Below are 15,560 nucleotides of genomic sequence, written 5' to 3' on the forward strand. Positions count from 1 at the left end.
GAAGGGAACGGCTTTGCTTCCCTTGCGAGGCTGCAGCTGGCGGCGGCCCGGCCCTTCCTCTGGGAGGGAGGGCGGGAGAGAGGGAGAGCGCCGGGCCTTTTTCGGGCGGCACCGCCTGGGTCGGGGGAGGCAGAGGCGGCGGGTTGAGGGCCCTGTGCCTGGTGGCGGGCGTGGAACACGGGGAGCGGCGTGCAGAGCTCGGGGGAGAGTACCAAGGAGTGTGTCAGTGGGGCAGGTGTGTCATGGCTTGCCCTTCACGGGTCTTAACAGACCTGTGCTGAACATCATGTGTTCTTAAAGGGGGTAAGGGAGCTTGTGGTACTTCGGTGCTCTCAGTAATGTGCTTATGCTATAAAAAATGTACCTGAGCTGTGTTAAATATAGTGACGGTTGCCTAGGGTTGAATTCTGATGGAATCTCCTTCTTGATTTGATTGTTCCCTTTACCTCACGTATCCTTCCAGCATCTCCATCACCAGCCAAGCAGCGAGCAAAAATGGATGACATTGTGGTGGTAGCCCCAGGGACACAGTCCTCCCGGAATGTCAGCAATGATCCTGATGTCATAAAACTGCAGGAAATTCCAACTTTCCAGCCCCTTTTGAAAGGTAAGCTATTGTTCTTCCACTGTTTTTAAAGGCCTTATTTTTTTTTGTTTTTACCTAGCAGAGTGTGTGCTTTGTGTATCCCGAGGTTCCTGCTGACGTTCATGCTTCCATGTATATTTTTCACTACTTGTCTTGTTTCAAACCTTACTTTAATTATTCCCAGTCTTCTAAATAGCGTGGGAACTGGTTTAGAGATGTACTACTAATGCTCACTGCAGTGGGCCCATCTACTGTGAAGATACTACAGCTCCAAGCATGCCAGCTTGCCCTGTACCACTTGTTGATGAGAGGTGCTGTGTTATGTTCAGATATATAATGGACTGCAGTCTCCAGTTTGGCTTTAGGCTTTTAACAACATCTGTGTGTTACTCTCTCGGAGGCATAGCTACCTGTGTATGGGTGCAGTTGCTTGAAATCAATTATCTTGTGGGAGTTTCTAACACAGCAGATTTTGTTCTTGTTTTGTGGGGCGGGTGAGCTGAAGCTAGTGTGGGTCCTTGAGCCCTGTGTTGACAACATCCCTCTGTATCAGTGGACTTTGTAAATTCCTTCCATGTCTTTTTGCTTTGTTTCTTTTTCTCCCAGTCTTCTTCTCTTTCTTCTCCTGCATTCTTTGTTCTTTCTATTCTGTTCAAAGGGAAGTGAAGATTTAAATCAGAGTTGTCATGCCTACATTTACCAAAAACCGTTTGTACATTTTGTAGTCAGGCTTCTAGCTAACTCTTTTTGTGGAGACCATGCAGTGTGCTTAGTATCTGAAAGCCCCTTGGGAAGGAAGTTGTCTGGAGCAGCCTGCTGCTGAGCTCCTCTCACTTGAAACAGTGTGGGTCAGCAAACTTGTGTGAGTGGACACTCGGTGAGACAATGCTTTTTGAAAATGTGAGGCTTGCTGCGCATGCATACCTTGGCTGCAGCGCTTGCTTGTGCCTGCAATGACAGAGAGGAAGGAGTTGGGATGTTTAGCCATCTGTGCTACTGGGAGAAATGATGTGGCTTCAAACAGCAGAGAGTTTAGGCACTACCTGGTTTGAGTGTCACTGGTTCACACATGGCCGCTGAGAAGATGAGGCAGCCACTTTGCCCCGCAGGCATCTCCAGAGGTGATGTAACATCACATCACTTTTTGGACAGAAACTCTTATTTGTTTGGTTGGTTTTCTTTTTTTCTTGTGTCTACTGGATGCAGACCTTGGAGCATGACTAGAACTTGGAACATGGATGCTACGATAGCCCATTGGGACAGATATTTATTACGTACTGCTTCTTAGGGGTCTAGATGTGTGCAGCACTGACCGCTGTTTCCAGCAGAAGGGGCAGAAAGATAGGCCACTAAACTGGAGAAAGCCAAACATGGATGTTCTGGGGGCTGATACTGCAGTCCCTCTCGACCAAGGAGAGAATGTGTGTGTTGGTTATACTGCTGGGATTTTTTTGAGCTTTACAGAGAGTGATATTGAAATCTGTATCTGATTTATTCCTGACACTTTCACTGCCAGTTTAGAATGAACTGTTAAGGTCACTGGTGCTGGCACAGCGTTCATCTCAGCCACAGGCTAGGTCATTACGGGTGGGCAGAATATGCTTTGCTGGAGTCCTGCCTTGTATAAAAGGCAGAACCTGGATCTTGCCAGTGACAGTTTAGAATGTAAGTGATGGAACCCAAATCCAGAAAAGAAATAAGGAAGTTTTAATTTGAAAGACCAAATTAGAAGGTGCATTAACATCCGGTACTGAGTAGTTTGCGTATGCAAAAGAACGCAGTGACGAAGAGTTTCAGTTCCCCCCAGCCTTAAATGTGGTGAGTGAATCTGGGTTGCACAAGAGCTGTGGAAGTACTGGGAACCAGGGTTCGTGATTGCTTCCAGAGGCGGTGTTCCTGTGTGGGTGTTTAAGGTGCAAGGATACAGGGCTTGAGGTGGGAAGTGAGACATAAGAGATAGTAGCCACATAGCTGAGAAAAGGATTGGAAGGCATTGCATAGATGGCCAGTGCAGGTCCTTTAACTCTAATGCGTGCACTGTTTGGTGGGAAGTTGTCTCAGTCACCGAGATGCTTTTTCTAGTCTGTCTTTCGACCTGAAGCTGTGTCTGTAGGCTACATACGTGCCTTATCTCTTTGTATGCGTTGGCCTGCTGAATTTCCTTGAGTCTCTGGAGATCTGGTGACATCTGGTGACTGCTTCAGAGTATTGCATGCTTAATCACTTCTGTGATTAAGATACGCACATAAAGATAAGGCTTTTTCAGCCTCAGATACTTCTTATTACTTGAAAGCAGAGTGGGCTATTGAGTGAGTTGATTTTTTAGAGACCCCAGATCTGCCACAGGCCTGCTTGAGAAGATTTCTGTTTTGGACTGTTTTTTTATATGTGTTCTTAACATGCAAGATAATGTTGGATGAAGAAGGATACTGTAGATCTTCTAGGAGCTAATACTAAAAACTTGGGTTTTTTTTTTTTTGATCTACCAGCTTGGAAAGCTGAAGAGGTGAACTTGGAGCCCTTGTGGGCTTCATTATTCTTTTCACTTTCTCCTTGGCTAAGCAAAGCCAAGGGGTTTTATTTTGCTTTTAAGTCTCAAAAGAAGCCAGATAGTTAATGAACTGGGGAAGCATGTAGTCATGAAGAAACTGTTCTTGAGAGACAAAAGCATTAGTCTCTTTTAGCCATATTGAGTTGAGCTTGTGATCAATGAAGCTGGAGGTCTTTAGTGTTGTACACTCTCACTTGGAAGCAAATGCCAGTGTCATGTCTGTTACATCTTTCATACTAGGTTTTCCTTGACTTCTGCAGCAAATACTGCACCTCAGTTACAGCTATGACTCTGTAGGGTCCTTCTGAGTAGTGTTTGCCTTCTTTGAAGTTGTGTTGTGGTTACGGAGCATGCGTAATAAGCAGCGTTTGAGAGGTCGGCATTTAAGATTCTGCTTACTCCAGTGTTTGAACCTGTTGGACACGGCTGGCTGGGGCAAGTACTACTGTCCTGAAGTAGCTGTGTCGCCCCTCCTACAGTGAGTCAAGGACTGGAGCGTGTCCTTTTTATAATGGTAGGGAATGCCTTCTCTGGACTATATTCACATGGACAGAGAGGAGAGAGTTTCCCCTAACAGTGGGGTTAGGAAAAATCCCTGGGGATGACTGTTAAATTGCCATTTGCCAACATGAAATCCCAGTCGCACTTTAACTGAGAGGAGAAGAAAACATACTCTAACTACTTGTAAGGAATACACCTGGGAGTGAAGTGCCTGAAGCTGCTATATATTTGGAGTACAGAGAGGTCATGCATGCATATTTCTTTTCCTTGTATGAAAAAAAAATTCTGGTAGAAATGTTAGAAGAGGACTTCACTGTTTGATGAAACAAGAGGATGGTTTTTGGTTGCTTTTTGGTGAAAGGAAAATGTATAATCTACACTCCTGGGAGCAACAGAGGAAGTCTCCAACCTTCTCCTTGGTTGCAAGCATTCCCTGTAGAGACCTCTTTGTAAGGGATACAGAACACACGTGATGTGCTGTGTCTTTCCTTTGCATGGGTTCCTGAGGGTATTTGCATGAAAATTAAACTTCTGGCTGTTCATCCCTGGTTCTTAGAGTCTGTTCATAGCATGAAGTCATCGCCAGCTGTGTATAAAATCAAAGTCGTCTACTCTGAGTAATAATTTCAAAACAAGAATGGTGATTAATGACCACAGTTAAGTGAGGAAGCAGTGGATAGGGTTGAAAAGTGAATGATGAGTATTTTTTTCCATGCAGTTTTTCTTGGTAATTCAAGTAAGAGGGGTGGGGTAAGGAATTAAACATTGTTACAGGGCTTCCCAAAGGTTTTGAAAAGGTGTTTAGGTTTTAAGTTTGTGCTGTGAAAACAGAATGCTCACTGTGTTCTTCCAGAAGGCATCAGCATCTCAAGCCTCAAGAAAGGTGAGGTCTGTCTTTCTGGTAGCAGTGAAGTGTTACGGTAAACAAAAAAGGTGGATACATATGAAGGATCTATTGGTTTGTGTTATTAATATAGAAGAGACTGTTTAAGAACTAGTCATCCAAGTACAGGTACAATTCCTATTCTGAGCTAAGGTCAGCAAGACCTAAGGCAAACAAAAGCTTGATAGTAGGAACAAAAACTTTGACAGGTGTATTGTTAAGCACACATTAAGCCAAGACCTGTCAAGGCATGAATTAGAAGTAAATGAATAGGTTATGGCTAACCCAGTGAGATCTTTCCTTACCATGCTGCCCATTATCCATATTTACATTGCTTCTTTATCAATAAATGTATTTTACAAATTAAAAAATGAGTCCTTTACTCTGAAGAATCTAGGGTGCAGTACCTAGCAGTAAGGTAAGAAAGAAACTGAAGTTACATGCGAGAAAGAGTCTTGAAAGATAGGTCCAGCATAAGGAGTGTCCTTTTTGTCTCTCAGTATGGTTTAAAGTAAAAGTTGGCAGTGATATTTTTATTCTAGCTGATTCATGTCTTCAGCAGAGAAGCAAAAGGAGGTGCTGAGATATTTTCTGTGAGAGAGAACAGTGGTAAAACTTGTGCTGCTGTACTGATGCTGTGCTGCTATTCTGTTGTCCTTCAGTCACAGGAAACATAAGCTTATGTTAGGCAGCTTGGAAGGATTGTTTATACCTTTATAATTTTTTTTATGAGGTCACTTTTTTCAAGCAAGAAAACTACTTGTCTGAAAAATATCAGTGTATTTGTCTTTCTGGCATAGCAAGTAGAGGAAGGATGGGTGTTTAGAGTTTATTGCCTTTAAAGCAGTGTATTTGGTCACATCTTGCTCTTCAGTATTTTATGCTGATTTACATCCTCTCTTTTTTCCTGTACTCCACTGTATGCTACTTCTTCCATTCTCTGCTGTCTAGGGAATTTAGCTAATAGGATATGGTAGTGAATTTTGTTCCTGTAATTCTTTACTCCTTCCAGTACTTCAATCCTTTTTAGTTCTGCACTTATACCTTACGTGGAGGATCTGTTTATTGCACACTTGAAAGTAATGCTGAGGGCATAGGGCTCCAAGAGAATTTGCAACATCCAGGTTTGTTGGATGGACCTCTTGCTCATATTCGTATACCTTGTTACAAATAATAAGCAAGCTGGGCAGAAAGAAATAGCAAGAATGATAATGTGGATGCGCATCTGCTGGTGGGTTGTTTATTTGTTGGTTGGTTTTGTTTTGTTTTGTTTTGGTGCTGGTTTGTTTTTCATTTTTAATTAGTATTTTATTTATTTAGGCTTGTGGAGCTGTTTTCTTTATTATAGAGCTGTCTCTCTGTTATGGCTTCATGACTTGAAACTAGCTCCTGAAAACACAACCTAGAAGATGCTCCAGTTTTGAGGAGAGGAACTTTCCTTTCAAAAGGTAGCTGGAGGAGAGGAAGATGATGGTGATGTCCTATTTCCATGTGTTCCTCAATGGTTTGTGACTGTCTGGAGACCTGGACTAACTCAATTTTATGTGTGAGAGGATTTGAGTCTGTGGTTAAGTATTATTCAGGCAATATGCTCAGCACTGGTTGGAAGAGTACTGGGGACTGTGGATACTCGGTTGTCTACCATTTCCCCCCTGTCCCTTTGCAAGCTGTTCCACACTGTAGTATCATTTGTGCATTGGCAGATAAACAGAATGACTGTGAGCATATCTGCTTAGACAGCCTGTACTCCTCTTTCTGGGGTGGGTACTCTTGAGCTCCAAATAGCTGTGGCTCCTGTCTGGAGCTCCACAGGCATGTATGAATCCTCCTCACCATATTGCTGCATGTGAATAAACTTTGCTGGTCATCTCAAGTCACCTGTAGATTGTCCTTCCTTTATCTTCACAGAGCTTCTGTGACAGAGCTCTCCAGCTGGCCTGTATGGCTCTTGTGGTGCAGCCATCCTTTGGATACATTAGAGGATGTGCTGAGGGAAAAATACCGTGTGGTAAGGAGTTAACCATGTCCTGGCTTATAGATTTGCCACACACTTTGAGGACGAGTACCTGCATGTTTGCCAGAGTACATTGAAATCATTATTAATTGGTTCAAGTGAAATGAAAGTAATTATTTCTAACATCAAAAATATATAGTATGATTAGAAATGTTTACAGATGGTGTGGTTTCTTTATGTCAAGAGGAGATTGGAAATCAGATGCACTGATAATGTATAGCAGCTAATGTGCTCTGCTGGAGTGTTGCTGATGAATCTTTCTAGGTCCCTTCCAACCTCATGGTCTGTGATTCTCTTAGAAGAAAATGAGCTAGACATGCCAAAGGTCACTTTGCTGTTAACTTCAGGATAGATCTGCCATTAGAAATCAGTAAAACTGTGTCCTGGTTTTGGCTGGGATACAGTTAATTTTATTCCTAGTAGCTGGTACAGTGCTGTGTTTTTTCTCAATGCTGATAACAACTGATGTTTTAGCTGTTGCTCAGTAGCACTTATTCTGGTCAAGGACTTGTCAGTCTCTCATGCTCTGCCAGCAAGGAGGGGCACAAGAAGCTGTGAGGGAGCAACTTCAGAGTTTTTGTGATGGCCTGTCTGTTTATATACTCTATATTCCATAACCACAAGCTAGAAGGATTTGTAGCTCAGAAGAAGGGATTGGAGAGCAAGATGTGCACCACTGCCTTCACTCTGGCTCTCCTCCTTTTATTTATCCACCTCCCTCTTGGCTATTCCTTGATCTTGCATACTATGCTAAGGGGCTCCAGATGCTGAGATGCTACTCAGCCTTCATAAAACTCATCCTTGGCATACTCTGTGGCAGTGTCTGTCTGTCTGTCTCTCTATCTACTTATCTTTATTATGGTGGAAGCTATCCTCCAGCCATCTTCAGACACTTGAGAACTTCTGAAGATTGTCCTGCAGGGGTGTGAGTGCCTTAAGTGGGCTGATGTCTTAGGTGTGTGGAGTTTTTTTGTTGGAGGTTTTCTTCTTGTGTGAATGGAAGAGCTCCCTGGGTACTTTCACCTGTGTTGCACATGTTAAAGTTCTCTCATGTTCCAAAATGTTTACTAACTGTAGTTTTGGCACATGATTTCAGAGAAGACACATATGTCCTGATTGGCCTTGAAGTGTTCATTAAATGTAAAATGTCATGCAGTGCAGTATCTCCGTCCTGATTGAGTCTTGTATTAGAGATCCACTTTGAGCTGATTTGAGTCTCTGTATAGAGTATGTTTTTCATACTGTAAGGAGCATGAAATTTTCACATGTGTTTCATGTGGTAAAGAGATGAGTAAAAGTAAATGCGTATGCTATTACAAGAGGTATTTTATAGAGGTTAAGAGCAAACAATACTAGACTGCTGTTTGAATTCACTTGTGGTTGGTGTGTTTTTATTTTCCTTTCAGTAGGTGGTACATACAGAAATTGTACTCTTGAAATGGTAGGTGAGTCTGTTCTAATGCAGTAAAAACTGGGAATTCATGATGGCAGGCTAGAGTCAGCTAATTAATACGGTTTGGGTATGCCTCAGAAGTCACTTGTGTAACTTGCACAGGCAGAAATATCAGAGTTTGAAGTGCAGTTTGATGTTGCAGTAGAAGACATGAGAGGCTTGGGCAATAAAACTACATTCTTTCCAACATGTTATATCAGCCTGGCAGTGATGTACTGTGCCCAAGGGAGAGGTGTTGCAGGGGGTAGAGTACTGCCTCTCAATCTGCCTGCTGAACTGTGGCTTGAGGAGTCAAGGGGATGGCTTGTGATAGGTTGCTGGTTAAGTGGCTCTGCGGTGCAAGGGAAGCTTGTGCATTTCATGCCTCTTAAGTAATGAGGTGGAGCAGCAATCCTGTAACTCAGTGCCGCTATGTTCTTTCTCTGTTTTCTGATTTACTGTTCTTTACCCCTGTAGTCCTTTGTCAACATGAGACTTGGAAAGACTGCAGTCTAAGTAACTGCCACAAGGTGTCACTGGAATACAAAAGGAGTAGTAGATGTGATTGAAAAGAAAACCATGCTGAAACAGCACATTGGAAACTGCTTTGTTTTCAAGCTCTTCTCATGAGCATTTGTGTTCTACTTGCGTTCGTTGTACGAAGTGACCAAGGTCTTGGTGGCATTGCTGGCAAGCTGGGTTTGCAGTTGCCTCTCATGAAAGGTAACTACAGGGTCAAACAGTCCTGGGTCTGGGAGGAGGAGATGGTGCAGAGATCTTCAGCTGAAAGTCTTTCAGAAGTCTTTATGATCTTGAAAAATAAAAATCTTGTGTGCTACTTAATTTTAGTTGTAAATAATAGGGGTTTTCTAAGTGTGTATGCTAAGAAAATGGAAGTACAGATCTGCAGTAATTCGGATGGAAGCACTTGAGGTTTGGCTCCTGTCCATTGCTGTTGATCCTTACCTCAGTACACCATCTGTAACATGGAATTTAATAGCATTTTCCTGGCAACTTGATCATAGGTGTGTTGAAGACTGTAGTATTCTCATCCCCAAGTTACTGGTGCTTAGAAGGTTTTTCTCTAGTCGGTCACTGTGCTGGGAAGAAATGCTTATCTAGCATAGGGAGTAGAACTGAGGAACTCATGTTTCTCGAAAACAGTTGCAACACTCTGTCCTCCCCAACCTCAGCCCAAAAATGTTCGGCTCAATCAGATCTTTTTTCCATTTCATCACCAGCCCTACAAAACAGTGTTGCTGCCAGGGTGCACAACACTGTATAGCCTGAGACCCTTTAGCTAGTGAGGGAGAGAGGTGAACTGAAAAAGAGAGAAAGGTAAAGAAATTATGCATCTATGAAGTGATCCAGACTTTTATGCTACCTTCCTAGTGTGTGGGGTGCAGCTAAGATCATGCAAATGTAACACATGTGTTTGGGGAGGATCTCTGTATTCATCTCGTATGTCTATTCAGCTTAAAACCCAATGCTTTGCTAATTCCCAAGTTATTTTGTAGGAGCGGGAGCATGGAAAGGGAATGTCTTGAACCTTCATCTCTGTTGCTTTGGAAATGTTATTAAGATATCTTGTCTCCAGTCTATTATGCCAGTGAAAGTCCTTTGAATCTATGAGGGATTTATGTGGTTCTCTTTCCTTTAATGTGTTAGTGGGAGGTGTGTAGCAAAACATCTGGGTATCAGCTGGAGAATCATGTCCTTCACTATATGCTCTCCAAACCTTTTGGTGCTTGGGAAGGTGTTGGCACTCACCAGAACTTCAGGCTATAACCTATTTGAATATAGCTGGGGTTTTAAAATCAAAATGCTAATAGAGGCAAGCTTAATGCTTTCCTAAACTTGTTTCCAGCAAGACACCATGCACAATTTCTTGGTATGTGTTCTCCTCATCTCACTGTTCAAAGTGAGATTGGTGGTGAGACCCATCTCTTCAGCACTTGGACCTTGGTATAAAATTTATGGATTCTGAGTTTCCATGTTTAAAATTCTTGTTTCTGCAAACTCTTTCTAAACTCATGTGCCAGCTACAAGGGATGGGAAGTCATGTTTCAAATTAAACCAGAAGCAGAGTGCCGAGGAAGACCTATCTCCTGAAGAATCCCTTTTTCAAATATTACCTGGATCTCAGACAAGTGAACATCTCTTCCTATTAGGTTTTCACTGTTATATCCTGATCATGGTGGATTTTTTCTGTGTGTGTGTGGGGGCAATTCTTCAAGGACAGGGTGTTTCTGTGACTTACCTGCCCCTAATGTACCTTGGCATATTGCACCCTCTCTATGCCCACTGTGTGCAATTGGAAGCTGACCTGGAGTCCACTGCACTGCAGATAATCATGGTTGTGGCAGTGTAAATAGGACATTTCCAAAGAGCTACCTGGAAAGTATGATCATCTTATGGATCAGGGCACTGTAAGTCACAGTGATCACGAGGCTTCTTGATAATTTTCACTGGGCCTTGTTTCAGTGAGTAACCCTTTGGTTTTACTTCATGGTGAGACCAAGAAGATGGTGTGATGTGCTCCAAAAAGCATGATGCTGCAGTACACATTATCCTAGCAATACGTTTCACAAGTTTTAAATAAAGTTGCTTATGTTTTAAAACATTCCTTTCAACATGATACCAACCATGAATAAAACTACTGGAAAGGCACTGCTGATACTCTTGGTGCTGACTGATCTCTGTTTGCCAGGAATGGGTTGGGGATGTTCAGCTGTCTAAGAAGCAGGATGGGCAAAAGGTTGGTCAGGGTTTTATCAATTCTCATTCTTTGTAATAGCAGTCTTGGAAGATTTCTGTTATCTAAACAAAGCCTGAAACTAAAGGGAAAGCTTGATTTTTATTTTTTTTTCCTTTTCATCCTTAGGTCTTGACTTCATCTGAGTAAACTGGATTTTTATCTGTAATAGGAAGTGAAAGAGATACTGGAGATGGAAGTTGTGAAGTAACGTGTGCTGCTTTACCTCCTGTGAGATTAAATCTTGGTTTTCTGTGATATGAAAATAGAAAAAGGCAGATGATTGGAATGGAAGTACATGCTTGCATTTATGCGTTTGTACAAACAGAATGCAGTAGACTAGAATACTTTTGCTTTTGACTGCCTCCCATTGAGGGGGTCTTATCACCAGTTTAAGTATTAACTTAAATTTGGAGTCAATTTGGGTGGTGGTTGGGTTATTTTCATTGCAATATTTTGAAATTCTCCACTGTTCTTCATTTCCTTAGTTATCTGTCTGATTTATAGCATTCTGTGGTAGAGAAGGCAGTAAGGAACATATATTAATCACTGAGATGAGAGGCTTAATTTCTTTTCTGTTTGCATAGTTGTGTTTTGTTTTGTTTTTTTTTTTAACCAAAATCATTCCCAAGCTCTGACATGTGCTTGGATGTATGGGTGGCAGAAACAAAATTGCTGTTTGATCAGATATTAATGTGAACTTCACACAGCTCTGTTGTATTTGGAGTCAAGAGCCCAATGGAGCTTTAAAAGGGAATTGACTGCACCTCTGCGTTTTGCTAACACAGGGTGGTCTAGAGACTTGAGGTGCTAGCATGGATTCTCTTTGGCCAACCTAGCACATTAAGTGCTGCAGGATCTTACATTGGGGAGGAGGGGGATTTGGCTGTGGCTTCATATTCTGTGGGAGATTTGGCCTCTTACTTGGCAGCACAGAAGTTACAAAAAGTGCAAACCCATGGAGGTTTTGTCCATGTTGTCTTCAGCACCTTACCAGTAAGACGAAAAGCCTGGTGACAAGTGCAGTGTCCTGTAAGAAAATATCACTGCAGGCATTTGGGATTTGCTAGCTTCATTTCCTAATAAATACCGCAAGAGACAAAAAGCAGACTTTGGTTCACATATTAAATTGATCTCAAGTAGTAATCATTTCAAGGGTCCAAATGGCTAATTTGTTGGATTCTAGATAGGTACTTGCCTGAAGCATGTTTCTCCAGAGGGCCTCTTAAACTTGCATGCCTGTGGTAACATCCAACAGGTGAAAATAGAAGTGGATCCAAAAGTTGGGTACCATTGCATGGTTTTGTGGACTAATCACTCGAGTACATAAATTATTTCTCTTGTCTAATGATCTGTCTAGCACATCAACTGATGACTGAGCTGCAGTGGTGTTTTAGACTTCCTGTTCTTTAAATGCCAAATGCCTTTATTAGTATCTAAATCCAGTTACTGTTGTTGTCAGTGTTTGCATCTCTACTTGCATGAAGAATATGAAGACTCAACCTAGCTTTTAATGCCAGGCAATGGGACAGATGGGGGAAGAGTAGATTTATTTTTCATGTCATATCTCTTACTCGTGCAAAGAAAATTGTGGTGTTTAGTCTAAATTTGTACCACCTCAGCTTGCAGAAGAAAGCCATGTACAAAGGTGCAGGTTAAAGTTTTGATTGCATCAAATATTTAAAATCTGAATTAAAATGAAGTAGTTTTCCTGTGCAGTGAAATGACATCAGTGCCTCAATATCTAACTCACTCTACTCCAGCGGTAGGGCTGATGTGAGCTCTCAATAAGGATAGAGAAAACTGGTTGAGTTGGCCGAAAATGGGCTGTGTTCGTGTGTGCTATCATGTTCAGTGTGCAACAGGGAAAGATAAGGGTAGTGCATACAGGACTAAAGAAAAGGGAGAAGTTATTAAATATTGATGGATGAGGTATACTTTTGAAAAAAGGGGAAAAACTGAAGATATTCTGACCTCCAGTCAGTTAATATTTAACCAGTGGTCATGGGCGACTCCTCTCTACTGGCTGTTCCTGGTAAATGCAGTTTTAAGATGAAAGAAAAATAGGGTGATCAGCATAACCAAGGAATTATCTGGGAAATGAATAAGGGAAAACACTTCTGGCAGGCAAGGAATGTGAATTGGCTCATCATGGGATCCAGCAGGCTTTGGGGCTGGCGTGGAGAGAAATCCCATGGGTTGTGGAGTGAGGTCACATTGGAGCCAGCTGAGATCAGCTTTACCAGTTGTGGAGCTGCAACCTCATGTGGTTGAGTAACACTGGAGTGTACAGGCTTACAGCTGTGGTTGCTGCATCATTCTCCATAAATCCATCACAAATTTCAATCTGGAAACATCTGGCACAGTGCTGGTTCAACTAGCTGTCCTGACTAGGTACTTCAGAACTAAGGAGATTCTTACCTTGGTGGTTTTAAGCTGAGCATGCTGCCAAATTAGGTTCTGGATTTGATGTGGAGAAGATAATGTGAGCAGAATTTATTGAGACGCTCATGTTTTCTATCAAGTGTCCTGGCTGGATTTGCCTCTCAGCTTTGCTGACCAGCTTACCCCCTTGGGAGTGTGCAGCAGGGTGGAAGGGCAGCCGTGAAGCAGCTCAGGGTGGTGATGGGGTGGCAGGAGCAGAGGTCCGGCTGTCTTAGCGGGACTGGTGTTCCTTTCTGGACAAATTTTGTATTCTGCTCTTTGATTCCTGGTTTGGTTTAGTGATTTTTTTTACAAAAGCAGGGATGAACAGAACAGATTAAGCTAATGATTTCTGGCTTTTCTACCCTAAAAGCAGCAGAATTCATCTTTTTTTTTTGGAAAGCAGCCATCAGAGATAACTGATAAAAAGTGCTGAGACTATTCGCAAGCCTTTTGTTTAGAAACTGTTTTGATGCCGACTATTTTGATGCTTTTGATTTTCCCCCTCCTTTCTTAACTCAAGAGGCTTAACAGGAAAACAAAATCTGTACGACTTCTAATTTTTGACCCTGCTGAAGATTTTCAAAGGACTTTTAAGCACAGACTATACTGTGCTAAAATGACTCTTTGTTATCCACATTGCTAGGCTTATTTTTCTCATTTATCAAAATATGGTACAGTGAAATTGAGATAGGAGCATATTATTGTGGTGTTCAAGCCCTGAATGTCAGATTAAAAAAAGAAGAAATAACTCTTGCTATACAGTTGAAAACCACAGAAGTCTCTCTCCTCTTCCATTTCCCCAATTTGTAGTCTGTACTACATGCCTTAAATGAAACTTGCAGTTTGTGCGAGTTCCTGTCTCTGACTGAAATCTGTGTGCCTGCATGAACAAAATAAATTTGCCCTCTTCCCAAGTGCTTTTCTCCTCCTGTGGCCCACCACACTGTCTACTTCCCCTTTGAAATATTTCCTTTGCAAAATGGAACTACAAATGCACCCTTGCATGACATAGAATGGATTTGGGTTGATAGCATTCAAGACTTTCTAGTATGTGAATTCTTAGAAGCAGAGGCATTGCTCAAGCATGAGGTGGATGAGGGGGGCTAGACTATCAGGTAATGTGCTAAAACAAGTGCGTCATAGTACGCTAAATGTATTTGTTCTGCAAGACTAGTTGTTGGGTAGTTTCTTGGAATTAAAGGCAGGTTGTATGTTTCACTATTACTCATTTTATATTAGGTATAGGTGGAGACAGTGTCTCGATAGGATGAGGGCGGGGCAGGGGAATGGGCTTTAGCTTAGTATTTACCAGCGCCCACAAGGGTGTTACTTAGTCTCTATATTCAGCTTAGTATGTCAGGCTACAAACCAGGTACATCCTTGGTACTTGTAGATAGCTTATAGTAAAAATGAGAATGATCTTGCTCCTCTTTCAAGTATATGGTAATAAATCTTTGGACCTCAGTATATTAGTCTTTATGTGAGAACATGTAATGCCTACGTAACTTATTTTTCTCAGAACTTTCAATGAACTAGAAAAGCTTCTCCAAAGCATTTGAGTAGTTGTCATTTTCCATGGACAGATCTAGAGTGTACATTCATCAGTGTGCTTTGACTGCTTTCACTCAACAATAATATTTACTTTAAATGCCCTCCTATCCAAACTTGCTTCACACTCTGTATCTATAGGGCAGTTTCTGCTGAGCATCTGTGACAGGAGTAGCTCTGCATGTGCACTGGGACTTGCTCCTTGATGGCTTCACAGGAACACATAGGTTGACGAGCATGTAAGTTGCTGTTTGTGATCCACAGCTGCATGCTTTGTGCCATGCTGTGGTGGAGCAAGAACAGCAAAAAAGCAAAAGTAGGATGAGGTGGGATGCAGTGGAAAAAGGGGCTGGATCCGCAGTTTGAGCACAAGGGAAGGAATCCATGACAAGATCCTAGCTGTATTATGCTTTACCATACTGGTGTTGGCTACTCCGTAAGTACGTTTCCACTCCCTCTGCATAGTGGTAATAGGATGAGAGGTCTCCTGTCACAAACTTGCCACACCATCTACTCCATGTAACTCTGTGTCAGTGTAACTCAGGGGAGGGACAGGAGTTCTCTTGGTGGTATCTTAAGTGCTATTTCATTAAATGTTGGTATTTTGCTCAGAGCTATTGCTATCCCACTTTACATTCTCAGCTGTGGGATATTTTCTCCTGAAATTAAGCCAGGATGTGCTCACGTGCATGAAGCTGTGTGCAAATGCCTTTTTTTTCCCTTGAGTCTCAGTTATCAAAGTTTGGACTCTGCTGTACCTCACTTATATATAATTTTGTTCATTTAACATGCTAGACTTGTTCCAGCCAAAATGTTGATCATGAAATACAGGGATAAGAAAATTTTAATCTGAAAAGAAAAAT

The 15,560-nt window shown here is 42.0% G+C and overlaps 1 protein-coding gene across 2 annotated transcripts in view; it reads left to right on the top strand.

The window, feature by feature from the left end:
* Positions 1-15,560, top strand: part of BORCS5 (BLOC-1 related complex subunit 5) — a 67,203-nt gene that overhangs the window by 271 nt on the left and 51,372 nt on the right. For both annotated transcript variants that reach the window (XR_009747401.1, XM_061476392.1), the window contains exon 2: positions 464-607. Coding sequence is in view for 1 of the 2 variants with exons in the window: in XM_061476392.1 (XP_061332376.1) it covers positions 464-607 (144 nt within the window). In the remaining variant the exon portion in view is untranslated. The remainder of the gene's footprint in view (positions 1-463; positions 608-15,560) is intronic.

This window comes from Pezoporus flaviventris, unplaced genomic scaffold (genome assembly GCF_033815535.1).
Source record: "Pezoporus flaviventris isolate CSIRO_AGI_PZ_B2104156 unplaced genomic scaffold, CSIRO_AGI_Pfla_v1 ptg000096l, whole genome shotgun sequence".
NCBI lineage: Eukaryota > Metazoa > Chordata > Aves > Psittaciformes > Psittacidae > Pezoporus > Pezoporus flaviventris.